The 24,448-nt window shown below is 38.5% G+C and overlaps 6 protein-coding genes across 7 annotated transcripts; 3 read left to right on the top strand and 3 right to left on the bottom strand.

Moving 5' to 3' along the window:
• Positions 1–14,203, bottom strand: LOC134661902 (single-pass membrane and coiled-coil domain-containing protein 4-like). Of its 2 annotated transcripts, XM_063518144.1 has the most exons (5): positions 13,919–14,203; positions 13,314–13,638; positions 12,880–12,979; positions 12,492–12,569; positions 1–258 (listed from the first exon to the last, which is right to left on the bottom strand). In XM_063518144.1, the coding sequence occupies exons 1-5, from the start codon at positions 14,156–14,158 to the stop codon at positions 69–71; spliced, it is 933 nt and encodes a 310-aa protein (XP_063374214.1). In that variant the 5' UTR covers positions 14,159–14,203; the 3' UTR covers positions 1–68. The 2 variants fall into 2 exon arrangements, with proteins under 2 accessions (XP_063374214.1, XP_063374215.1); XM_063518145.1 differs by lacking the exons at positions 12,492–12,569; positions 12,880–12,979; positions 13,314–13,638; positions 13,919–14,203 and adding an exon at positions 506–606.
• Positions 3,556–6,505, top strand: LOC134660857 (polyisoprenoid diphosphate/phosphate phosphohydrolase PLPP6). The gene is made up of 4 exons (XM_063516699.1): positions 3,556–3,728; positions 4,683–4,829; positions 5,420–5,519; positions 6,041–6,505. Exons 1-4 carry the CDS (start codon positions 3,726–3,728, stop codon positions 6,433–6,435), a joined length of 645 nt encoding a protein of 214 aa, XP_063372769.1. The 5' UTR covers positions 3,556–3,725; the 3' UTR covers positions 6,436–6,505.
• LOC134661518 (uncharacterized) lies at positions 8,422–10,712 on the top strand. The gene is made up of 3 exons (XM_063517635.1): positions 8,422–8,579; positions 9,394–9,564; positions 10,565–10,712. The coding sequence occupies exons 1-3, from the start codon at positions 8,436–8,438 to the stop codon at positions 10,703–10,705; spliced, it is 456 nt and encodes a 151-aa protein (XP_063373705.1). The 5' UTR covers positions 8,422–8,435; the 3' UTR covers positions 10,706–10,712.
• Positions 14,204–15,135: 932 nt separating the features above from the next.
• On the top strand, positions 15,136–15,983 carry LOC134661308 (small ribosomal subunit protein uS14m). The gene is made up of 3 exons (XM_063517310.1): positions 15,136–15,260; positions 15,349–15,572; positions 15,849–15,983. The coding sequence occupies exons 1-3, from the start codon at positions 15,195–15,197 to the stop codon at positions 15,949–15,951; spliced, it is 393 nt and encodes a 130-aa protein (XP_063373380.1). The 5' UTR covers positions 15,136–15,194; the 3' UTR covers positions 15,952–15,983.
• A 3,306-nt stretch (positions 15,984–19,289) lies between these two features.
• Positions 19,290–20,617, bottom strand: LOC134661925 (large ribosomal subunit protein P1). Its single transcript, XM_063518178.1, has 3 exons — positions 20,427–20,617; positions 19,949–20,201; positions 19,290–19,418 (listed from the first exon to the last, which is right to left on the bottom strand). The coding sequence occupies exons 1-3, from the start codon at positions 20,496–20,498 to the stop codon at positions 19,405–19,407; spliced, it is 339 nt and encodes a 112-aa protein (XP_063374248.1). The 5' UTR covers positions 20,499–20,617; the 3' UTR covers positions 19,290–19,404.
• Positions 20,618–21,584: 967 nt separating this feature from the next.
• On the bottom strand, positions 21,585–24,369 carry LOC134661278 (small G protein signaling modulator 3 homolog). The gene has a single exon (XM_063517269.1). The coding sequence runs from the start codon at positions 24,233–24,235 to the stop codon at positions 21,848–21,850; it is 2,388 nt and encodes a 795-aa protein (XP_063373339.1). The 5' UTR covers positions 24,236–24,369; the 3' UTR covers positions 21,585–21,847.
• Positions 24,370–24,448: the final 79 nt, after the last annotated feature.

The following is a 24,448-nucleotide window of genomic DNA, read 5'->3' as shown; positions in this document are numbered from 1 at the left end:
GTCACGTAGGGTGGGGACAAATGGGAACACACCGTAAATTGTCAGGATATAGTAGAAATTGCCACTTATTAGGCATATTGCATGGACGCAGGCCTGGTCTTGAAGTAAACATATATACAGATTAAAATGAAGATCACTGCAAATGTAGGCAAAACAACTGTGTGCAACTGTTGTCTTGTTTTGGCGAATTCTTGCTTCCTCTCACGTTTTTGTTTAGCTGTCTCTTTAACTGCACCTTTCAGCTTCCTCATGTTGGCTCTAATAAACAATAAATATAATAATAAATTTAAACTTCGTTTCACAATAATGAACACGAATCCAAAAGATGGTTATTGGGTAATCATTTATTTATAAACAAGATATATACAGTGTATTACTAAAAGAAATTAAAAACTAAGATGGTTTAAAAATATGATGTCCAAAACAATGTATTACGTTTGTTGAATGCAGTGACGATTATGATTACGACCTAGTAAAATTTAGGCAAATATGGAAATAGCTATACCTTCTTTTAATAAGATACCCAGAAATCAATGATGACAAAAACAGAACTTCATAAAAGTTCTCCTGTGAACATGTAATTAGCCACGTAGGTGGTGTGTGTACATTTTTGTTATGACTTTTGACAGTGACAAAGAATAGACAGACCATAGAGCTAGACAGCCAACTGGGCTAAAAGCCTAAGGGTATGCGCGCACGGGCAACTTTTGTCGCCGCGACTATTTTGTCTCTCACGTCAAGTCTATGGGCTAGTATGGAAGTGCGCACACGTAGCGACGCGACTCCCGGGCGACTTTTTTGTCCGCGGGTTCGGCGACAAGCCCGCGACGCAACTCTCCTTCCCTATTGGTTTAAATGCTAGTGCGCGCACGGGCGACAAAAAAGTCAGTTGCCACTCGATCGCCGCGGCGAGAGCTTGTATGTGTACGTGTACGGATACGCGCCCGCATTCAATACGAAGTAAAATTCCGGTTGTAGAAGATAATAATCGACAATAGTAGGCTAATTAAAGAAGTGGAATTGAGACCTCTATATATTTTGTAATAATTATTTATTAAGTAGAATCCTTTATTTAACTTAAACAACATAGTCATAATGGCTGCACCCAATATTGATTTTTTCGACGTTTTTATCGGTTTTTTTAATACGAGTGCAACGACCACAGCCGTCTCTTCAAAATCCATGTTGATGACTGCGTAGAAAAAAGTCGTGTTGCTGTCGCTCTCGTGCGCGCATCACGGCGAGGAGGCGATTAATTTGTCGTAAGAGACAAATAAGTCGCCTGGCGACTAAGTTGCCCGTGCGTGCATACCCTTAACACACCAGGGATGTTGCGAATATCCGCATCCGCAACCGCGGAACTTCCGCATTATTTTCAACATCCGCATAAAATCCATGCGGATGCGGATGTGTAACAGGCCGGTACAGTACAGGAACGTCTTAGCATCGACGTAAGTGCTAGACTACTAGGTAATTAAATTTAGTCATTAGCCAAAAAAACCTATTAGAAATTAGCAGTCAAGCGTGAGTGGGACTTAATGTACGGAACCCTTGGAACGCGAGTCCGACTCGCACTTGGCCGGGTTTTTGAAATAAAAATTACTAAAATGTAATATTTGACGTTTTTATGTACCTATCTTGACATCCGCATCCGCGGATGTGAGCCTTTAAAAATCCGCATCCGCGGATGTCAAAAAATCGGCATCCGCAACATCCCTGTAACACACTACCGCACCGTGACCTTGGTGCGCCGCTCCCGAGAGAGAAGCAGATATCTCTATAGTGTTGAGGGAACGCAATGCGACACTATGATTGGTCGAATTTATTTGTTGCCTACCATAATCCATGCATAATCAATACTAAATTTACGATGGGGAATCAAAAAATACGTGGGATTCACAAGGACAAACAATAAATAGCGCTTTCGCTGCTACTCCTACTGAAAGATACATCCCACCAAAAACATTTTCATGTAAAATGTTGCCAAGACGAAACCATAAGGCTCGCACTGACAAAAAGTTATCAGATATCTTGTAGAGCCAAGCTTCTAACTCTACAGGCCCTACCTTCACAGACTACACCTTAGTCAAAATATGTGGCTTGACCGCTTCGTCACATGGGCGTAAGGTGAAATATGTATTCACTATTCATTATTTTTTATTATAAAATAGTTCTTGTAATAATGAAACGGCCAAGCCACATATTTTGACTAAGGTGTAGAGTCTGTGAAGGTAGGGCCTGTAGAGTTAGAAGCTTGGCTCTACAAGATATCTGATAACTTTTTGTCAGTGCGAGCCTTATGGTTTCGTCTTGGCAACATTTTACATGAAAATGTTTTTGGTGGGATTTCACATCTTTTTGTAAGTTGCTTATGACAATCTTCTGATTTAAAGGGTTGCGGGTGATTTACTATTAAAAATCCTGAAATACGAATACTTGGGGGGCATCTTTTATATACAATCTGCTTTTTACTGATTCCCCATACAAACTTCAACCCCCTTTTTCCCCTAACGCCTTTTTCCACCCCTTTTCACCCTTACGGGGTGATTTTGGGGTTGAAACTATTTTATATCCTGTCCATAACAATAACTATCTACATACCAAATTTCAACGAAATCGGTTCCGCGGTTATCGATTTCCCATACAAAATTCCACCCCCCTTTTCACCCCCTTAGGGGCTAATAATTTCAAGTTTTTGAATTATTTTGTTGTCTGTGGACTAATACTATCTCACATACCAAATTTCAGCTTCCTAGGACTTCAGGAAGTACCCTAGAGGTTTTGATGATCAACAGTGAGTGAATGAGTCAGTGACGAAATCGGGGTTATTTAGACATTAATAAAATCCAAAGTATAAGAGCTATGCTATTGAAATTTTTTATGCTTAATAAGTCCACTATTGATATCATATCCTGAGAGTTTTGTTTATCTGGTATAATCCAAACCCAAGTTAAGAGGGTTCAAAAAAACGACGAAGCGCTTCGAGAAAAGGTAGGTAGTGCCCTTGCGCTTCGCTTTGCTCGTCTTGGCGGGGGCACTACCGTGCCCCCAGATAAGACCATATATATATTATACTACTCTTTGCATAAGACTATCCCGTTCGGTCGTTTCCCCTCATGCCTGATCCAGTTATACTAGATTCATGATCCATTACGACCGTCTATTCGTGCTTTAAAAATAGCATCCAATTTATTGCCAGGTCCATGCCAGGTCTATGGATACTTAAGATAACCGCGTTTAAGCTAGTAACAGACTATCGGACCGGACCGCGACCTTGGAGCGTCGCACCCATAAGTGAGAGCGAGAAACATATATCTCTTTATTGCTCTCACTTATGGGTGCGACGCTCAAGGTCGCGGTCCGGTCCGATAGTCTGTTATCACTATTATAAATGTCTCAACACAATACACACAAAAAATTGACGTTTATACGTCAAATTCACTGATTCACTTTTTACTTTCACCATTTTCGAGTAATACAGGTCTTTTCCGAAGGTACTTTTCCCAAGAAGCTTTCTAGCTGTGCGTCGCTTAATACTCATAGTATATTAACTAAATAGATTCAGAGTCCTGTAGAGATATAATTCAAAGTAGTGTGACAAATTGCACCACCTTTATTTAGATAATTGACAATGCTATGTTAAACTAATACATCATCTTTCAATCCCATTGTTTGCTTAGGTGTTTTAAATAACGAAGGCTTACCGTTCATTTTGCGTCATCAACATGGTAAGATAATTTATTATATTCAGTATTTTTACCGCCAATATGTATTTGTGTAATAGATGTCTACTTTCATACATATCGACAATTATAAAGTGCACTAGGACTACTAGAAGTACCCGCGGCTTCGTCTACATTTTATTCCTCAATGCCCACAATCTCTATTTTGAAATAATTAAACTCATTAATAGGCATCAAGGTTTTTATCGCACAGTAATATTATAGTGAACTATGGAGTCGATATTAACATTAAAATTAGTCATACTCATCCTCACCCAGTTTTGGAACTAAAAATGTTGTATAATGTTAACTGACATGTTTAATTTTATTTCTAGAATGAGATCTAGTTTAGACAATGCTTACTGTCTGATAGGATTGTAAATAATTTTATAGCATGTCTTATAGTAATTATAATTAACATATTGTAACATACCTACTAAATTATATTCTGGACTGTACCCTTTTGAATTATGGAAGAGTGGGGCCTTCTGCCACAAGTATATTTTGTACTTAAAAGAAGGTTCCTTATTACTATTGAAATGTAAATTGTAACCCAAATAAAATATTTTTCATTTTCATTTTTCATAGGCATGAAAGTTACTTACCAGTTGTTTCAAAAGATATTTTTTACAATTGATGTAGGTACTTTTAATGTATGCAATAAAAAAATACCAAATCTATATGATCAATGTTCAGCCTTAAGCCCCGTCTCCATATCGCGCGGCAAACCATCGAACATTGGCTCGCACGGCAGCCGCGCACAATGGATGCCGGGTATCCATTACGCGCGGCAGCCCGGTATCCATTACGCGCGGCTGCCGCGCGAGCCAATGTTCGATGGTTTGCCGCGCGTTATGGAGATGGGGCTTTAGGAATGCATGGTTAAACTTAAAATTCCTTTGACTTCCCCCCAAGCACTTACTCTCACCTACCTAAGTGTTTGCTTATTCTATTTTCCAGTTGGGAGTAACCGAAGAAAAACGTCAAGTACCAAAGATGTTGCAAAAAATTTTGCACTATGATATTCAGGTGACCAAAAAGTTTGTTGATGGTGCACTGCAAAACACAGCTTTGAGGTCACTGCGCAATCATGCCAAGTTTCTTGAGGTAACACTAACATATTCTTCTCTTTCTTGACCTGCAGCATGAGTTGCGTTCTCGCGCGCTACTTCAAATATGAAACCGCGCGCGAGAACCCAACTGATTATGCTAGCCGATCTGGTCTATATAGAACACTTAAGTAATGATAAAGTTACAAGAATCTTGTACCTTTTTTCATTACCTAAGTGCCATATTCAATTCAATTCAATTATTTATTTAGAATCCATATAGATCCATAATTACACCATATACACCTTGCAATAAAATTAGAGATAGAATTAATGGCAACTATTGATATTAAAATGATTAAAACAGGTGTATTCCCATTTGTCCCCATTCATATAAATCGTTCCCAATATCTCCCGCCTCATGTATGGCGGCAGGGAAAGATGGGAATACACCTCCAAATTTGAAAATAAGGCTCTATTTATCAGTAGCGGCGCGTCAAATATATCCATAGGCAAGCCGGGGCTAATTTGGCTTACATATTTCCTTTACAACTCTGCTCAAACGTCAAAACAGGCAAGCCGGTGGGAATCGGCTTTTATGGACCCGCCGCCACTGCTATTTATAAAAATATATTAATTGATTTACAGATGTCCTGCCATGGGATAGTGTGGCTTGCTGGCTGGCTTAGTTTCATATGGTTATTTAATAATAAAGACCTGTATCAACTGCAAGTGAATATGTTAATAGGTAAACAAATATATTATACCTACAGAATGTTTTTCTTAGATTCCATTAAAATCAAGGGAAGATTTCTTAGAAAAACAAATATACTATCTTTATCCTCCTGAATCTTGAATTAAACCCCTGACCAAAGGCGTGCCGTGCCGGACCACGCATAATGAAAGGTTCCGTAAAAATAGTATTAAATAGAAACATAAGTTTTTTGGAGCAAAACTTCTATGCCAATTTGTTTTTATGAATGTATATGTCACCGTAAAATTGTAAACACTCGTCAGTTTATAATCTCGCTAGTTAAATTATAAACTGACGGTAGGGAGATTATAAACTAACCTAACCTAACCTACGTTAGATTGTAAACTAACGGGTTCACAATCTTACGGTGTCATATACATATAGTACGATAAGATAATAGTCCGGAGTTGACGTTTTCAAACAAAACAACATTTACACATGTAATGTGAGTGTTGGCTATTCAAAACCGTATTAGAAATATTAGAATCAATTAACGCCGGACTTGTTTGTTTCAGCTCTTATATTGGATATTATTATAATAGCAGTTCTAAAAGCTTTCGTCCGAAGGCGAAGACCGGTACCCATGAACAAGCTGTCAGACCTCGGGCCTGACAAGTACTCGTTCCCGTCGGGGCACGCCAGCAGGTGCGTGCTAGTTGCCTTCACCCTCATCTACTTGAGCCCCGTGTCGATAATATTCTACCCGCCGCTCCTCGCGTGGGTGACGTCCGTCTGCCTGTCGAGGGTCCTGGCCGAGAGACATTACTTCCTGGACGTTATCGCCGGCTGTGGCCTCGGAGTCCTAGAAGGGCTGCTAATGGCCTTGGTTTGGTTATCCCAGGCCACCTCTGCCAGCATTTTGTCTTCTCTCTCCGATGAGAAACTTGACGGAGGAGAATATCATGTTTAAAACTCCGACATGCTTTTTACCAAAGCATCACTAACGAAAGCTACATACTTACTTGTGTTATTTAACCCGATTATAGCTAACCAGTGGTTGTTTTTACTTGTTACGTTTAGTACATAATTTAACAATTTACTTACCTACATAGAACATTTTGAAAACAAATGTGTTTTCAATGCGAAAAGTAATTTTATACAGATCATTTTTGTTGGAAATTCTGCGATTACTGTATTATATGTATGTAGTAATAAAAATAAATAAGATTTTAACACTGGTACTTGTGTTATTTAGTTGGTCATCAGTCATCACTTATCATCGAAAAAACGATATACCTATATCAATATCGATATACCTATATCAATATCGATATACCTATCTATATCTTGGTTAAGAAGTGAATGCCTGCCTTGCAAAACCTGCAAACAAACTAAATTGCAAGGGTTATTCTTTAACCCAAATAACACAATACGTGCTAATAATTATTGATATCCGAGCAAGCGTGATTCCAAAATTGAACCGCGAGTGTTTCTAACAGTGGAATCTTGAGCGTTACGAGAGTCAAGGAACAAATTATTTCACCACACCAACGCGAGGAACTTGCAATAGACAAAGAGTTATACGTAATAGGCCAGCTTGAAAGCTAACGACTATACCTACCTTAGTCATTTTGCGACAGAGCCATTTAAGTTAGTGAGCCTCCTTCGCCATTGGGTTGCTGCTGTATAAACGTTTTTCTACGAAGAGATTTTGCATAGTAGTTTTTGCTTCATAGATAATTTTCGTTGGTAGTTTATTAATTGTAGTTTTGCAGTATAGCCATTTTGCGAGGTACCTAGGCATTCACTTCTGGGCCTGCAGCACTTGACGCTTCCTACTGCGAACTTCTTACCTATTTACACTTTTTTCTTATACATATGAGGGGCGACTGAAAGTTCTCGGCCTTTGAAAAAATATGAAAGAGAGTATAAAGTAAATATTGATTAATAATCGTTAGTAATGGCGGCAATATTTAAACTGCTAAGGAGGCGGGGGAAAATACTGTTTTTATTTGTATTTATTAACTCTAACAAAATTTTGGTGGTAACTACTGGGAATTATTTCTCCCAGTAGTTACCAATGGTAAAAGGTGGGAAAAAAATTCCCAGTAGTTACCACTGGTAACAACTTGGTAACTAGTGGGAATAACCCTTTTTTTCTAGCTTAGGCCAGGCGTGTCTCACTCCGCGATTTCGTGGCTTTGCTACAGGTAGCTAAAAGTACATCCGTTGGCCCCAATTTTGGGGAAAGCCATAAGCCGCGCGTGGCGCTGTCGCCACCTAGCAGCCATGTGCTGATCGTAACGGACGCGTTTTGTTAGAGAGTGAGTCTTCTGTACTTAGTACTATTATTTATTCTGTGCTTAGGCCGGGAATATTTCATCCTTCCCTCGTATATGTATACTGTATAGTATGACCTATAGGTACTGTCCAAGCTCTGCCTACTTCTCAAAATCTCAAATAAACCATGATTTCCAGCAGATAGATCAAAGACTAAAGCAATCTAATACCTTTAAACGAGCAATTGCGTATTTATTTATTTATATATATATATATATATATACATTTCGGGGATCTCGGAAACGGCTCTAACGATTTCGATGAAATTTGGTATATGGGGGTTTTCGGGGGCGAAAAATCGATCTAGCTAGGTCTTATCTCTGGAAAAACGCTAATTTTTGAGATTTTATATGTTTTCCGAGCAAAGCTCGGTCTCCCAGATATTTAAGTACTTATATGAGATATTATTTGGATATTATAGATTTGGCCGCATTGGCTTTACCTAATACTTTTTGGTCTGTATGTATAGGTCACGTAATTCAGTGTCAAAGTCAAAAGTAATATTTTGGATATTGTTTTCCTGTCATCTTCATCAGGAACTAGTATTTTATCAAACAGTAGTATTGTATATTATTTTCTCACAAAAAAAAAGGAATAGTATTAGTAAATTTTTGTATACAAAAGTTTACAATGGAATTTTTCGGATTAACCTTATATGGACCACAAAACTATATAAGGGATCTTATAAAGGAAGGATATAGAGAACCAGAGTGTAAAGAACAAGTTGAACCCCTGATGCAACGCATAATAAGTCAGTCTACTTGCCCGGAGAAGGTAAGGTACCTAGTGTATGGTTTTTTTTCCAAATATAAAATTACCCAAATGGTCCATTATATCAAGGTCAGAGAGCACGGTAGGTAGGTTTAGTTTCATCAGTTACCTTGTGTATCTCTAAGAAAATAGTAGAAGCTCTCGGTTGGACTAAAAGAAGAGCTAGCGACACAAAAAAATTGCCCAAACGTGGTACCTGTCATTACTATATACGTATTTTCATGGTTTTATTGTCAAGAAGACTAAGATAAAGTAAATATTGTATGGACAACTTTTCCCTAATCTATAGTCTAAAGTTCTAAACGGTGAAGCGAAAATCCTATAGTCAACTAGGAGCACTAGGTTTTCTGATTTTTTGAAGTTTCTCTCACGATTTAGTTTAGTGGACAACTGTTCACGTTTACGCTAGTTACCGTAGATATATTTAAGTCATTCGGCTGAATCGGTCAGGTGACCCACGCAAACATAGGTACACTTAATAATTTCATCACAATTGATTCAAGAGCAGAAGTATCCCGATGCCAACTAAATCTAAATACCTAATCCAAGGACCCCTCTAAATAATAGACTGGAGTTGTTTAAAATCACTTTTATAATCATTTTAAACGCACAAAGCTCGACGAAGATGGCAGTGGCCTATTTTATAAAGCTACAATTTACAAGCGGAAGACTCGTTCTAACACATAGGGTTAGGAAGAGACTTCCGCTTGTAAATTGTAACTTGTAGCTTTATAAAATAGGCCACAGATGGCGCTGCAATCGAATAGGACCTAAGTCACTCTAAGTGCCAGATGAGATTCCGTGTGTATGTTTACAGATTCAAAGAGCTGATGTATCCGTTATCAGATTAATTGATTGTTATATTGGGCGGGTAAACGGCTTCGCATACGGTTCTGCACAGAGGTTCAATAAAATGAAACGCAAGGGAGTCATAAAACCAACTGGTCCTGCGGATATTTACCGAATCCCACCGACAACTTCTGTAGAGGTCAGTCCAGGCGTTTACTGCCGTCAGCTAGATAAGATGAAGTATAAAGGTACCGAACCACGGACATAAAAATGTTTCTTTTAGCTTAGCCGTTAAATCTCGCGAGGAGGTATAACCAGAATGAATAGACCTCATCACCTTCCAATTATTATTTTTTACATTTCAAGTACCTATTGTTAACGACATTCTGATATTTCGTGAAACGAAAAACTCAGCGCGGGCATCGGAAGAAGTCCATCCTTTTAAGTAGCGCCGGCCCGAGCACTCGATCAGGGTAGAGCGAGATTAAATTTTGGCGCTCCATGCTCAGTATTAGGTTCCGTAATATTCCGTAGTTACCCGGCCGTTTATTCTATTTATTAATTATTTGCCATTTTGGCGCCCCTCTACCATTTGGCGCCTAGAGCAGCCGCTCCACTCGCTCTACCCTAGATCCGGCCCTGCTTTTAAGTAAGTAAGTAAGAGTAAGAGCACGTCAGGGTACCAGATCACAAGTGTGCCGTGCTCCAGCGGAGTTGGATGAAGCGAAGTCAGTGCTCTTGACCCGAATGACTCTAGACGTCGGTCGCGAACATGCTCGCGACTGTTATTCGAATCTGTATTTAACTACAACAGCGGTCGGCAACCTGCGGCCTGTGAACCTGTCACTTGCGGCCCGCGACCCTCCCTGGCTATTTTTTTTTGTATGTTATATTGACTAACGACAATGTCTGATAAAGTCATAAATATTAACAAAGTACGGCCCGCGTCAACTTCGTTAACCCTTGTGACCCTTGGCTGCTAAAAGGTTGCCGACCGGTGAACTACAGCATATCATTTTTAAGTGAAATTTCTAGCCCCCAACTCCATCTCCAGTCGCATGATGTATGTACCTACATATTTACATAGACTAGAATAAGCCTAAATAAAAACCCCACATTTCCGTATGGCGCGAGGTGCAGTACCCAGAAGGAGCAGCAACGATCTCTAAAATGGTATTTTAATATGATGATATTTTCAGATCGGATGGTGGCAATGTGATCCCGCTTTAGCGAATCAAACTTGGCATGAAACCAACCCAAGATACCCCGCACCGGTATCTCCCACTTCTTTAATCTACGACCAAGTCCGGAAAAATGATAAATATGCTAGACTGTTTTGAATGAAAAGTAGGTACTCGTAATGGATTTACTTACTTACAGTACTTATTTACTTCAGCATGTCGGTGGGTTTACCGATTTATGTGTACGTTAACAAACTTGAACAATCACCAAGACGCTATTACCTACATGTACATCCAATAAAGTAAAAGTAACGTTATAAGTTATTAAGAAAATCGCAAGGAATTGTTTCGTGTTATTATAATTATTTCGTCGCCTAACATTCTCCAGTTTGGGACTGACGAAATAAAACAGTATGGCATACTCGTACCTAAACATAATTTGCAATATACCTACTTTCGATCATTGTAATTAAATACTATTGTTTTTTTTTTATTAATATTTTTATTTTGGGTAGCTAAATTACTTGAAAATAACCACATAACAAGCAATTTTTAATTAATTCCTTTTTATTATTTATTAATAAAAAATGTTTTTTTTTGCCGAAACCGATGATTCGGCTTTGGCTCTAGTTTAGGCCGAAACTTTTGTAGACTTATTAAAATCGTTGAAAAAATGTAATTAAACTTTCTAATAAAGGACTAAAGAGGCCCACTGATTAACAGTCCGCCGGACGGTATCGGTCTGTCAGTTAGAACAAAAAGTTGACAGTTCCGAACAACTGACAGGCCGATACCGTCCGGCGGACTGTTAATAAGTGGGCCGCTTAAGTACTTGCTACCCAACTTTTGGTCTTTGTCACACAGTTTAGTTTCATAGTACGAAGTACCATTTCGTAAGTTTCGGCCCGGCCGATTTTTAGCAGAAACCGAAACTACGGCCGAATCATGATTATATTGCCGAAACCGAATCTTCGGTCGAACACTAACACTAAACACATCATAATTATGAAACATAAATTACATTAAAAAAATGTCTATGCTGTATTCCAAGGAACAGACAAATTCAATGATTTAGAGTTCCGATTCCGAGCCGTTGCTTCACCCGAAAAAGCCGATGAGATTACGATCAGCTTTTTCTCGTAAGTTTGGCGACAAGGAAACAACTGTCGAAACTGGTAGAGGCGAGGTTTTCGAAAACCGATGGTGCAAAGTACAAACGGGCACAAAAGGCTAATAGTATCAAAAACCTTTCATTGCCTGTACTGGAAAATGTTGGATCCTTGCCCCTTGCTTGCCCTTCAACCACAGACCGCTACCCCGTATGCCACAAATATACGGTAATTTTACTCCATCTTCGAGTCAAAGTGTCTATGTGTGACGTCCGTGTCTTTGAACGGACCAATCACGGCACGGGGACTCGCTCACCTCGTCCCCCGCACCCCAGTATTTTTGGCAGCATCGGTTTCATGAAATATCTGCCTTATGCCTTTAACCTACCTACGCTCATTGAGTTCAAGAGTTCACAAACCAAAATCCTTTATCCACATTGGTAGGGCAAGATACGTGGAAAAAGTCAAGACTGGACTCAAAATATTATTTTTATTTCTTCGGCGATAACCGGTTAGATTAAATTAAAAAATGTATGTCAATGTAATTTTAATAGCATAAACGAGCCAGCAGTTAGGCCCTTGTCTCTCTTTTAGACACGTGTACCAGAAGTTAAAGACTATAAAACCTATATAGTTTTCTGATCAAATAAAGGGATACCTACGTAAGGTACGGTAGGTACTCCTTTTCTATCAATGTGTGATTGTGTGTGATGAACTGATGACACAGGCTGTTAAATTTTGTATACAGAAGGGACATCTGTTATTTTAAAATCTCTGTATGAAGCTAACACAATATTCCAGGTTCTTAATCTGCTAAATCATATTGTTCAAAGTACCTGGCAACTATGCAAATAAAGAGGTTCATGGGTGCTGCCTTCATATACGAATCTTCTTCTTCTTCTTCTATACTCGACCTGAAATAATAGTACATTGTGCAATAAAGGAGCTAAGGGAATAATATTGTGCAATAAAGGAGAAATTGTTTTTTATGACGCTAGTTTACAATATTAATACCTAGTGTGTTACGTACAATGTTTATCATCACACTTGTGATGAAAAAAATAATCTTGTAAGGGAAATAATTGTTAAATATGGTAATATTACAGATATCGCCCGCCACTTTGTATAAGTATTGAGGGCTTCGTCACTTTTTCTTTAATATATGACATCATTTTCAGTTTATGACCTGTCCAATTCAAGTAACTGAAAGAATATGGAACAAACCTTATTTCAGCACAAGTTCTGGCAAGATCTCTCAAGAGACTAATGGTTTCTGAAAGTGGAGGGTGTCTTAAACATGCCAAGAAAGCATAGATCCATTGACCTGCAATTAATAATGATGGTTTAATACAGCGGTCGGCAACCTTTTAGCAGCCACGGGTCACAAGTTGACGCGGGCTGCACTTTGTTAATATTTATGACTTTATCAGACATTGCCGTTTGTCAATATTACATACAAAATAGCCAGAGGGGCTCGCGGGCCGCAAGTGACAGGTTCACAGGCCGCATGCGGCCCGCGGGTTTGCCGACCGCTGGTTTAATAGATTATGAAAGTACAGTTTGGTTTGCATCACAATAAGACAGTCTTCTTGCAACTCATCAATACAAAACATTAAGTTGCACATTAACTTAAAATACCTATTTTATCCTCTTCTTACCTATTTTATGATCTATAGTGTCTCCAGGTGGAACCTCCTTCAACATTTCTGCAAGCACTTCTAAACCTGAGTGCAACTGTTCAGGGCTAAAACCCAGCATACATGTAACAGTGGAATCATGGTCTTCAAAAAATATTTTCCAACCTTCAAGTGATTCGTCATGAATTACTATTGGTTTCACTCTTTTTTTTCCAATTCCTTTCTCTAAAAGGTTAGCCTTTATCTTAGACATAGATGACCGCACTTTTGCAAAGTCTGACATTTGAATTTTTTGCCATTCTATAGTGGTTTTGAGTTTATCAGGTGCGATTTTTGCCCCAGGAGGCTGAAATTGTTTAATACGTGTTAGAAAGACAGATATTGTGGTAGTTTTTGTCCACATGGAAGTTTTACAGTGAAGTTGAGAAAATATGTACAGTCAGCAGCAGAAGTTGCTAAGCGGGCGAAGTGTTCGAAATTACCTTGACGCGCTTTTATAATCTTAACAATAACGTCGCGTCAAGATCATTTCGATCACCTCGCCCGCTTAGCAACTATTGCTGCTGACTGTATCAGAATCGGTAGAACATAAGCATTATGTATTGTATAATACGAAAATCTCTTACCTCTTTGAAAAATAGTGACTGATTTTTAGCGAACTGCGTAATGTCTTTATCACACACAGTAACTGCAGCAACGTTAGCACGTTCAGTCATAACTTTTAGAAGATATTCTTCACCTGTTAGGGGAATTTCTTTCATTTCCACATCTGAACCAATTTCAAAACACTTTGTTATTAATTCGTCATGATCTATCTTTTTCTGGTCATTAGATTTATAAATAACACGCCTGTTCTCAGAACCCATTTCTGAGACGATTATAGTTTGTTTATAAACAGAATTAATTTACTGGCTCCATTAGCTCGTATCTACAGTAAAGTCCATTAGCTCAGTACTTTTGACAGTTTGAGTTTTTGACTTTTTGTTTGACATTCTAAGTACCTATTCTAACTTCGTCGTTCGCTCCAAACAATCAAACATTCCCCAATCAAATCTCGTTTTTTTTGGACTTTAAGGCCCCAGTACACAATGGGCCATCGCCGGCCACTCTAAGGGACGCAGCCATGCGATAGAATGAGATAGCAATATCACTTGCTCCCTCTAACACATAAATGCGTCCCATGGAGTGGCCGGCGATGGCCCATTGTGTATTGATTGTTAGGAGCCTCCATCTCACCTCAACCCATGAACCCACAAACAATCCTGCGCGGCGGGCTGCAGCGGTGGGCGGGCCTTGCGGATTCGTAGGACTCAAGAGGCATCCCATACTTGGGTGCAACTTGGGTGTTGTAGGACGTCACGTAGTCCGCGACTCTCATACACAATCCTACGTAATGAGGTGGACTACGTGGCGGACTACAATGTAGGAGTGTGAATGGGGGGCTTAAGAGACCACCGGTCATAATCGGCGGTCGAAGTCGAATTGGCGAGCCAAATTGGCGTTTACGTCCGCACCACCTGATTTGATCAGACAATAATAATCAGACTGGTGAAAAATAATTTATTCTTCCCCAATTTCTTCCCGTCTGGACTGACCTTAAAAGTGTCTAAGGACGCAGCTATAAATTAGAGCGAGAAGAGATATCAAGGACGCTCGGTGCCGTAGTCTGTTGAGGTTTTAAAACAAACCAAAATCGATCGATGATATGCAGTCTATGCAGCAATGTATTGCAAAGAGAGCAATGTTTGGAGAGGCCATAAACGTTTTGACACTTTTGACAGACAGAAACAGAACATTCTGTTGAGGTTATAGAAGATTCTCATAAACTTTTACTTTACAATAATTACAATAAACAATTTGGAAGGAATTAATTAAACCTTTGGTCGTATATTATACAAAAACATGAATTTAAACATATCTAGTCTTGCAAATTTTGTCTGGAAGTCACAAGCAGTCGCTGGATGTAATGTAAGCATTCACAATGTATATTTCAGTAATATATTATCAAGCAGTTGATTGCAATCGACATATCATGAGACGTATGTTTTTTATACAGTATCAACAAGTGAGGAACAAATGGGCAAATTGGCTTATGATAAGAGATGTAAAGCGGCGTCGCCTGAACGCTGAACACTACCTTGAGAGGACCAGAATCAACGCTCTGAGGAAGAACGATGTGCTGCCTGTGGAGATAAGGGAGATGGCAGATAAAGAAATCAACAAGTTTGAGCTCAACTCCACTCCTCTAAGGATCAACAACAGATGTGTTATTACATCTAGGTAACATGGATGTTTTTTATCTACTTTCATTTATGTGGATGTAACTATTAGAATATGTAATTCTTATTTATCTTTAGTTTAATGCTTAGCATGAATACTTACGACTCTGTGATAAATAATATTTTTTTGGAGAATAATACATGTATAGGACTTTATGAATAAGAATTGTATTAAGATTTTAAACAACTTTCTTCTGAATTAAGAAATTTTAATTCTTAATTATCTAATACAAATTCTTTATTGATATATATCTATAATTGTTATTAATGTTTTTAGGCCCCGTGGAATTGTAAAGGAATGGCGCATGAGCCGTATTGTGTGGAGACACCTCGCAGACTACAACAAGCTTTCTGGAGTACAGAGAGCCATGTGGGGCTAATTTATCCAGATTGTTCTTAGTCATCATAGTGTTAGAAATGTCATTCAAAATATAAATTATCATTTATTTCTAACTTTGTTCTCATTTTTTCACTAGCCAGCCGAATCCACCATTTCATAGTTATTATATCTAACCCTAGAGTAACATATGCGTGCAAGTGCTGATGCAGATAAGGAGAGGTCTGTCGTTTTGTCTGCGTCCACATATTCGCGTTCATTGTAGGTCCTACATCATTTGCGTACATACATGCATCCTTTCAAAGACCTAATTTTTCAAGTACAAACAAAACTGATCCAGGTGTTAAGCGGGCCACTCACACACCTGCCGCAGGGGCAATATTGGAATTGGACCCTTAATTGTGATGTGTGTAGAGAAGCAAGGGCAATTTTTTACCCCTGCTTCTCTACACACATCACAATTAAGGAGGCAATTAAGGGTCCAATTCCAATATTGCCCCTGCGGCAGGTGTGTGAGTGGCCCACTTTTGACATGTCATGTCATGAGTCAGGTTTGAAATGTGCAGTCTCATTTTATGGAGTTCACTTTGCCTCTAACAAATAACATACTTGCAGCAAAACAACCCTGAACCTACTCAACTCAAACATGCATCAAATATCTTTACAATACCAGTGAAATTATTTTACAATTTGACCTAGAACTATGAGATTTGGCAAGTAATATCATCTTACACTACTACACTACAAAATAGAAAAAATCTGAAACTGTTAATTTATAAATGATTTGTTAAATTTGTACGGAATCCTCAGTGGGCGAGTCCGACTCGCACCAGGCCGGGTTTTTCTTGTTAAGTCTGTGCGGAAAGAGGAGAGTCGTGGAATGTATTGGGCCCCATATATTCCACAACTCTTCTCTTTCCGCACAGACTATCTATCTAATCTAATACCTTTAAATGAGCAATTCTTGTATATTTATTTATATATATATATATATATATTTCGAAAATCTCGGAAACTGCTAACGATTTCGATGAAATTTGCTATATGGGGGTTTTGGGTAGCGAAAAATCGACCTAGTCTTATCTCTGGGAAAACGCGTATTTGTGTTTTTATGTTTTCCCGAGCTTCAATCAGATCAGTAATTGCTTGATAGTTTATCAGCTTTTTTAGGCAACACTATTTAGACTGAAATTGTTTGTGGTTGCAATCCCTATATTATAGAATAGAAACAGAGAAAAAAATACATAGATTGCTCACTCCATACATCAGTTTTAGTACCAAAAAGACTTAGTATCTAAAGTCTATTTTTTTATTCGGTAGACTGAAATGACAGTTCATAGTATGAACATAAAATGTCATTTCATACTATGAAATGTCATTTTAGTCTACCGAATAAAAAAATAGACTTTAGCATCGAGTAGCGGAACTATCAGTACTGCTACTTGACAATAGATGTAGCACCGACCGGAAAGTCTCATGCTGTTGAGATAAGACTTTCCGGTCGGTGTTACATCTATTGTCAAGTAGCAGTACTGATAGTTCCGCTACTTGATGCTACATGTAGACACTGAAATTAAACGTCATGCTCCGTGGAAACCCCACTGTCTGTTTTGTGATTTATTGAAACGTAATGCTGATGTACACAATATGTACTGAATTAGTACATACTTAAAAAAAATTGTTCACGTAAACTTACTTTTTAGCAAATAAGACGCTGAAAAAAAATTGTACTGTGGTTTTTAACGTTGAATCAGTTAGCCATGGCTAATTAAATTACCTAATTGTCGCCAGGACGCAAGCGCATCCAGCCGACTTCTCAAACGTACGAAACTTTGTATTTTTATATACAATGGGATACACACATTTTATTTATGTTATGAACTTGGTTTCTGGTGAGAGTTCCAATGTTTTCTTGTCAACCAGCAATGTTACTGGGTACTATTATTAGGTCAAGTGTGGGGTATCATTTATGAAAGGGCTTGAGTTCCACATTTTAAAATCTGTATGTATCTTAGTGAAGAACTCATTTGTTTCATAAGACCTCAGTATGGAACCCTGGAACAAAAAAAATATATTTGAGATTCTCACAATGAGCTCTTTAATATGATATATAACACGATATAGTTTGCAAAACTTTGTTTTTTAACGGTCTCATTCACCCCCGAAAAGTGCCCCCTATGTTTAAAATTCATTTAATTATGTTACATGTCCGTCTTTGGGTTACAGACTTACATATGTGTACCAAGTTTCAACTTAATTGGTTCAGCAGTTTCCGTTCCGTTCCGTTTTTCCTTTTGAGGTACGGAACCCTAAAAATAAATAGGTACGTTTATGATCAATGCACCATTGCTGGTTGACAAGAAAACATTGGAACTCTCACCAGAAACCAAGTTCATAACATAAATAAAATGTGTGTATCCCATTGTATATAAAAATACAAAGTTTCGTACGTTTGAGAAGTCGGCTGGATTGGATGCGCTTGCGTCCTGGCGACAATTAAGTAATTTAACTAGCCATGGCTAACTGATTCAACGTTAAAAACCACAGTACAATTTTTTTCAGTGTCTTATTTGCTAAAAAGTAGGTATTTACGTGAATTTTCTTTAAATAAATTTTGGGGTTGCTGGGGAGATGCTCTACAGCAAGTCCGAATTGAGTTAATTGTACTCTCGATCTATTGAGGTACAATTATTTTTAAGTATGTACTAATTCAGTACATATTGTGTACATCAGCATTACGTTTCAATAAATCACAAAACAGACAGTGGGGTTTCCACGGAGCATGACGTGAAATTAATAGTCAAACTGATGATGGAGTGAGGACTCTTCTTACTATATTTCTCTATGATAGAAGTTAAAAATTACAAAGTATTAAAATGTTTAAGAGTGGAAAAATTACTGTCTTGGGTGAGACTTGAACTCACGGCCTCTGGATCGATATTCCAGCGCTCTGCCATCTGAGCCACCAAGACCTCATCCACAGCCAGCAAATCTTTCCACCATATTATAGCCGTCGCGTAGGTGTCGCTAGGGACCCTAGCGACATCTACCGTAAGAGCGTTACACTTCTTAAACGGCTACCGGAGTTCCAAGTCATATTGGAAATTCACCAAAAAAAAAATGTTATTACCAAATTAATTTATATCTTAGTATTGGACATATAAAACAAACAATTTCAGTATATTCGCATTTGTCCCTGCCAGGCACAGATGGGAATAGGCGTTTTCATATAAATCATTCCCATTTGTACCCCATGTATGGCGACAGTCACATGGGGCTGAGACAAATGGGAATACACAATTTTAAGACATTTCACCAATAATGGAATATGATAATATAATATGGCAGGAAATATCTAAAAAGTGAAAGCATTTACTATTATAGAAAATGAAAGAAATATACGTTTTTTCAAGTTTTTATGTTATCATTTTGCCTTACAACTATACAAGCTTAGTAAAGCTTTTGATGGAATAAAAAAACTTCACTGTGAAGCTTCTTAGTCGAAGAGACCTGAAACAAAAAAAAACAATGTTAATATCACATAACTGAGACAATTAAAATAGCTACATGCCTTTATCTTTCTTAAGCTTGTGTTAGACACATGAGTCATGATTATAAAAGTGAGTTTATTTACTGTGACTTAATCCCAATATTGGTTGTGGAGGTTATTGGTTGGTTGGGACGGGTTACCCAACACCGGCTATACAAAACAAGTACCAAAAGCATGCGCTTTTCTTTGTAAATAAAAAAATATAGTAAATCCAATGGCTCTTAAGGTCTAAGCTATAAATGTCACACTAAACAGCCATGGCATGAACACAGATCGCGATTTTTCTCACAAGGTTGACAAATGTAAATTATAATTTAATCCAGTCAAGCCATAATAGCCATGTGTGAAGAGAATAAATCTTATAACGTTTTAGATATAAAACCCCCTTAACATATCAACAAAGCAACAATGTGCCGATACAATAGGACATGAGATGTCACATGTAATAAATAATACTACCAATACTTATTGCTAAGAACATTCCACTCACCGAAGCCCATATCGTCGTCGGACTCTTCAGGCTCCTCCTCCTTCTTCTCCTCCTTGGCGGCCTCGGCGGGCGCCGCGGCGCCAGCGGCGGCGGCGGCGGGCGCGCCGGCGGCGGGGGCGGCTCCCACGCCGGAGCCGATGTTGGTGATCAGCTCGCGCACGTTAACGCCTTCCAGGGCCTTGGCGAACAGGCCCGGCCAATAGGGCTCCACATCCACGCCGGCGGCCTTCAGGATCGTAGAGATCTTCTCGCCCTACAAATATAGCACATTAATTACCACTGTTAAAAGATTGACACATGGGTATTTATAACACAAAACCAAGAAATATGAATATTTTGGTAATATTTAGCACGCTTAGCAACTGCTCCAAATAATATAAATCGTAAATTCGCCGCAGATTAAGAGATTAAAACGGATAATTAATACGCACATAACCTAAGACACCGTGACTCTTTAATAATTTACTGTGAAACTTACGGTAACAGCGACATCATCATCAACCAAGATGAGAGCGGAGTAAACACAAGCTAATTCAGCCTTTGATGCCATTTTATTTAATTATTTTGTGCAAGTCGCCTAATGGCCTTAGCTCGGAGAGAACAAGCACGTTTGACTTCTCGATACAAAGAGAAAAAGAAGGAAGAATGTTTGCGGCACTATGCCATTGACATTTACTGCAATGTTGCCAGGATAACATTACTCCACCACATCGGATCCGAATTGAAACGCCCGAACCGTCTAACGGACCGATGTTAAAAGCTCCATAGACGATACGGTAAGGGCAGTCCGAACCGGATAATTTTTCGCATTTTGTGGATACAATCATTTAAATTAGCTCGCCGATATCTAATTATGGCGACTGTACCAGAGGGGCTTCCGCGAAAACCGAATTTCGCAAATTGCGGGGATCTTTCTCTTTTACTCCAATGAAGGCGTATTTAGAGTGACAGAGAAAAATCCCCGCAATATGCGAAATTCGGTTTTCGCGGTAGCCCCTCAGATTAGATCATCTTAGTTAGAATAAGAGTTATTTACGATACAAGTGCGGAAAGCAGGAAATTCGCAACGAGTGGCGATCAATTAAAACACGACCAAAGGGAGTGTTTTAAATCGACCCGAGTTGCGAATTACCTATTCGCACGTGTATCGTACAACGTTTTACAGTACGTATGGCCCTTTAAACTTTCGACATAGGCACGGAAAGTTCTCATTTCCGCACTAGTGCGGGAAAGTAGCACCATATCTACTGTAAACTAGGTTTCCATTACCATGTTTGATAATTTGGAAGATGCTTATTATTTTATTTATAACTCTTTGGTACCTACTCGGAACGACAAAAATATGTTATGGAAGTAAGAAAAATACAAAACGCTAATTTTGTATTGGTAGAAATGTGTTATCTTCTAGAGAGAGCCTACCACGAACCACGTTCGACGTGTTGCCTCTGTCACACTTTACGTATGAATTTACAAGTGCTTTTCTTTCTATTTATATTACTTAATTAACTTAATACATGTCCTTGCCGTGGACGACTGGGTACAGTTTTAAAACTACAAATTACACAAATTTTCTGTTTTCCCCTCTACCTTTAAATTAATATAGTTGTCCCACTCATTCCTTATTAAAACAAACGAATCAGTGCATATAATAATTTATTCTTATATTTTGCTTTTAAAACTATTACATGATAACAATTAAATTTAACCATAATATATAGGCAATGTATAAATAAATTAAAATTAACTTATTTAACTTTACTACTTAGACCAGTAGAAATTATATTTAAATATTACTTAAAAGACACATGTAAAGCTGATAATGTATGTATACATATAACATTTGCTTAGGTACCTTTTCATAAACAAGTACATATATATAATTATAATAGTCATTTATAATTAGAGATCCCAAGAAAATAAGTGGTGCTTTACTAACATATCTCGAACACCTTCTTTTAATGGTTGATTTTGAGTGTCTTTTTTTAGCGGCAATTCCCAGTCTGGATTCAGGTTAAACCCAAATTGTGATAATATTCGAAGTTCACACTTTATCTGCACCCAACCAGGTGAGTTAATGAATGACCAAGGATGGTACCACTTCTGAACAATATCAACACACGAGCACAGAACTTCAAGCCATAAATGCAAGGCTTCTTCATTCAAACCCATACAAATCAATGTACGTAATTTTACATCCATCTGAGCATGCGCATTATCATGTGATAAATTGATGGCCTGAACACATCTATACAGTAATTCTTCTGGAGTCAAAACTTTGCCATCTTCATCTAGCCGATATGTTTTACACAAGACTAGCCTACTATAAACAGAATTAAAATCTTTTTCAACCTCTCGAGATGAGGCTTCCTCAATAAATAACCAGGGATGGCAGGGACCATCTAGAAAACTTGGTCTCTTTATACCATGTAAAAGAACTCTTTTAAAAGCAGGAGCCAGAACTCCTCGTACCAAGTGGGCTGCCTTTTCGGTGACTGAATCATCTCCGGCTCTGCTGTATTTCACCCCTTTTTCATCCAGCAGCTTAACAAACCTTGCTGGGAACCACCCTCGCAGGCCATTTAATTCACCAATCCAACAGTGCTCATCTCTTGAGCTGATGACTTCGATAACATCATTTTTTCTGAATCCTAACTCATCCCCATCTCTTCTTTCAAAATCTAAGAGAGCCTTAGCTCTTCGCCTTTTACTTCTAGACACATTTACATATCTTTCTCGGTCTGCTGCATGACTTTGCATGGTATAATCTGCTGTCAGTTGAATTTCAGATGCTAGTTGTGGTTCTAAGGCTAAAAAATGACGAGCAACTTGTAAGATTGCTTCACGAAGGTCAACTAATATTTCAGTTTGCTTCACATTTTTAGAAACTGCATCCTCATTATTGCTGTCATCTCCAAACAAAATGGTTTGTATGACAGATTTGCTTTTTTTAATTTGCCGCCTATGCAGCTGTTGCTTAGGTAGGTTAGGAACTGCACTGGGATTGCCAACTAATGCTCCTTGGTCGGCCATCAGATACGCCAAGTGTCTTCTGCGATGTGTCTCTATCAATGCTGGACTCAATGTGTCACCACATACTTCATCTATTGTTTTTATGAGCATTTCCACATCATCAATTTCACCTGGTATGTCTGATAGGGCATTAAAGATCTGTGCAGAGTTTGATATTTCAGTAAATCTATTTTCTTTTATTTTTAACATGGCCAAAGTAACTTTGAAGAGTATAATTGAGCCATCAAGGAAAAATAAATCCCAAATCCTTAATAAGATTTTCATATTGACAACATTAGCATATAATGTTAAAAACCAATGCATAGTAATCAATGAAAGTTCTATGTCATGGGCATTCAAAACTTGGTCAATGCCTGGCAAGTATGTTGAAATAAGACTTCTTAACACCTTTTGATCTGCCTGTATGCCAATCAATGTTGAAGAATAATACGATGCTGGCAAGAGGTCTTCCACCGTGGTGCACATGATCCAAAAAGCATCCTCTTCTTCCATTAGAAGTAGAAGTGAAGCAGCAATCATACCTGTACCCTGACAATACCCAATGTCAGGGTAAAGCCAAGCCAGGGCTCGGAGGATCCTGCGTAATCTCGGCACTCCGGTACTTGTTGGGTGCGAAAAACAAACATTATTAGGAAGGATTTGAACCAAATCTTTTTCAATTTGTTTACTTGTAACTAATCCATCATCACTTGATGCTCGTACAATTTCATGGTAAGTAATTTCAGTTGAAGATCTTTTTTTATTAGCACCACATAAGTTCATCCAAACCTGTGGTCGGAGAGAGTGAGGGACCCCATCTTTGACCATTCTCTGTAACTTATCTGTCTTTTCCAGTTTGCCACCTTCTGCGAAACTAATTTCTTTGCTGTAGAACTCCCACTGCAGATGATGTTGATCATCTTCGGCCAATGTGTTAGGCTGCACTTTGTTGGAATTTTGTTCCATTTCTTCTTCCTCGTCAACACAGAAGCCAAATTCATCGAATCTGTAGTTTGGCAGGCCATGGCCGTGGCCTTCTGCCTCCGGTTGGGCTAACTTAACCATTATATCTTGAGGTACCATGCTGAGAGTGAGAGCAGAAAAAGCTCCTCCTGGTATAGGAAACAACTCTTCAGCAACATTTAAGTCATGGATTGCATTGATTACGTCTTCTGGATCGTCATCTGCTAGGGCCGAACTGATTTTCCTTTCGTGGTCTTCACGCCCGACGTAGCCATCATGATCACGCGAACTGAACAGAGCTTTAGCTAGATCCATACTTTAGAACAAGCTGTAAAAACCTTTATTCGACTTCAAATATTGTTAACTTTCTCTTCCTCGACGTCAATGTAAAAGGTCATCAGCTCAGCCAACCGACACATTTGTTTCGCACTCGCTGACAATACAATAAACGTCAAAGTAAGGATGCTCGAGTCCACAAGAATACAAAATCGATATTCACTTCACGTTTTACCGTTTAACGAGATACAT

This window comes from Cydia amplana, chromosome Z (assembly GCF_948474715.1).
Source record: "Cydia amplana chromosome Z, ilCydAmpl1.1, whole genome shotgun sequence".
Lineage (NCBI taxonomy): Eukaryota > Metazoa > Arthropoda > Insecta > Lepidoptera > Tortricidae > Cydia > Cydia amplana.
This window is presented reverse-complemented; position numbering and strand designations above follow the sequence as displayed.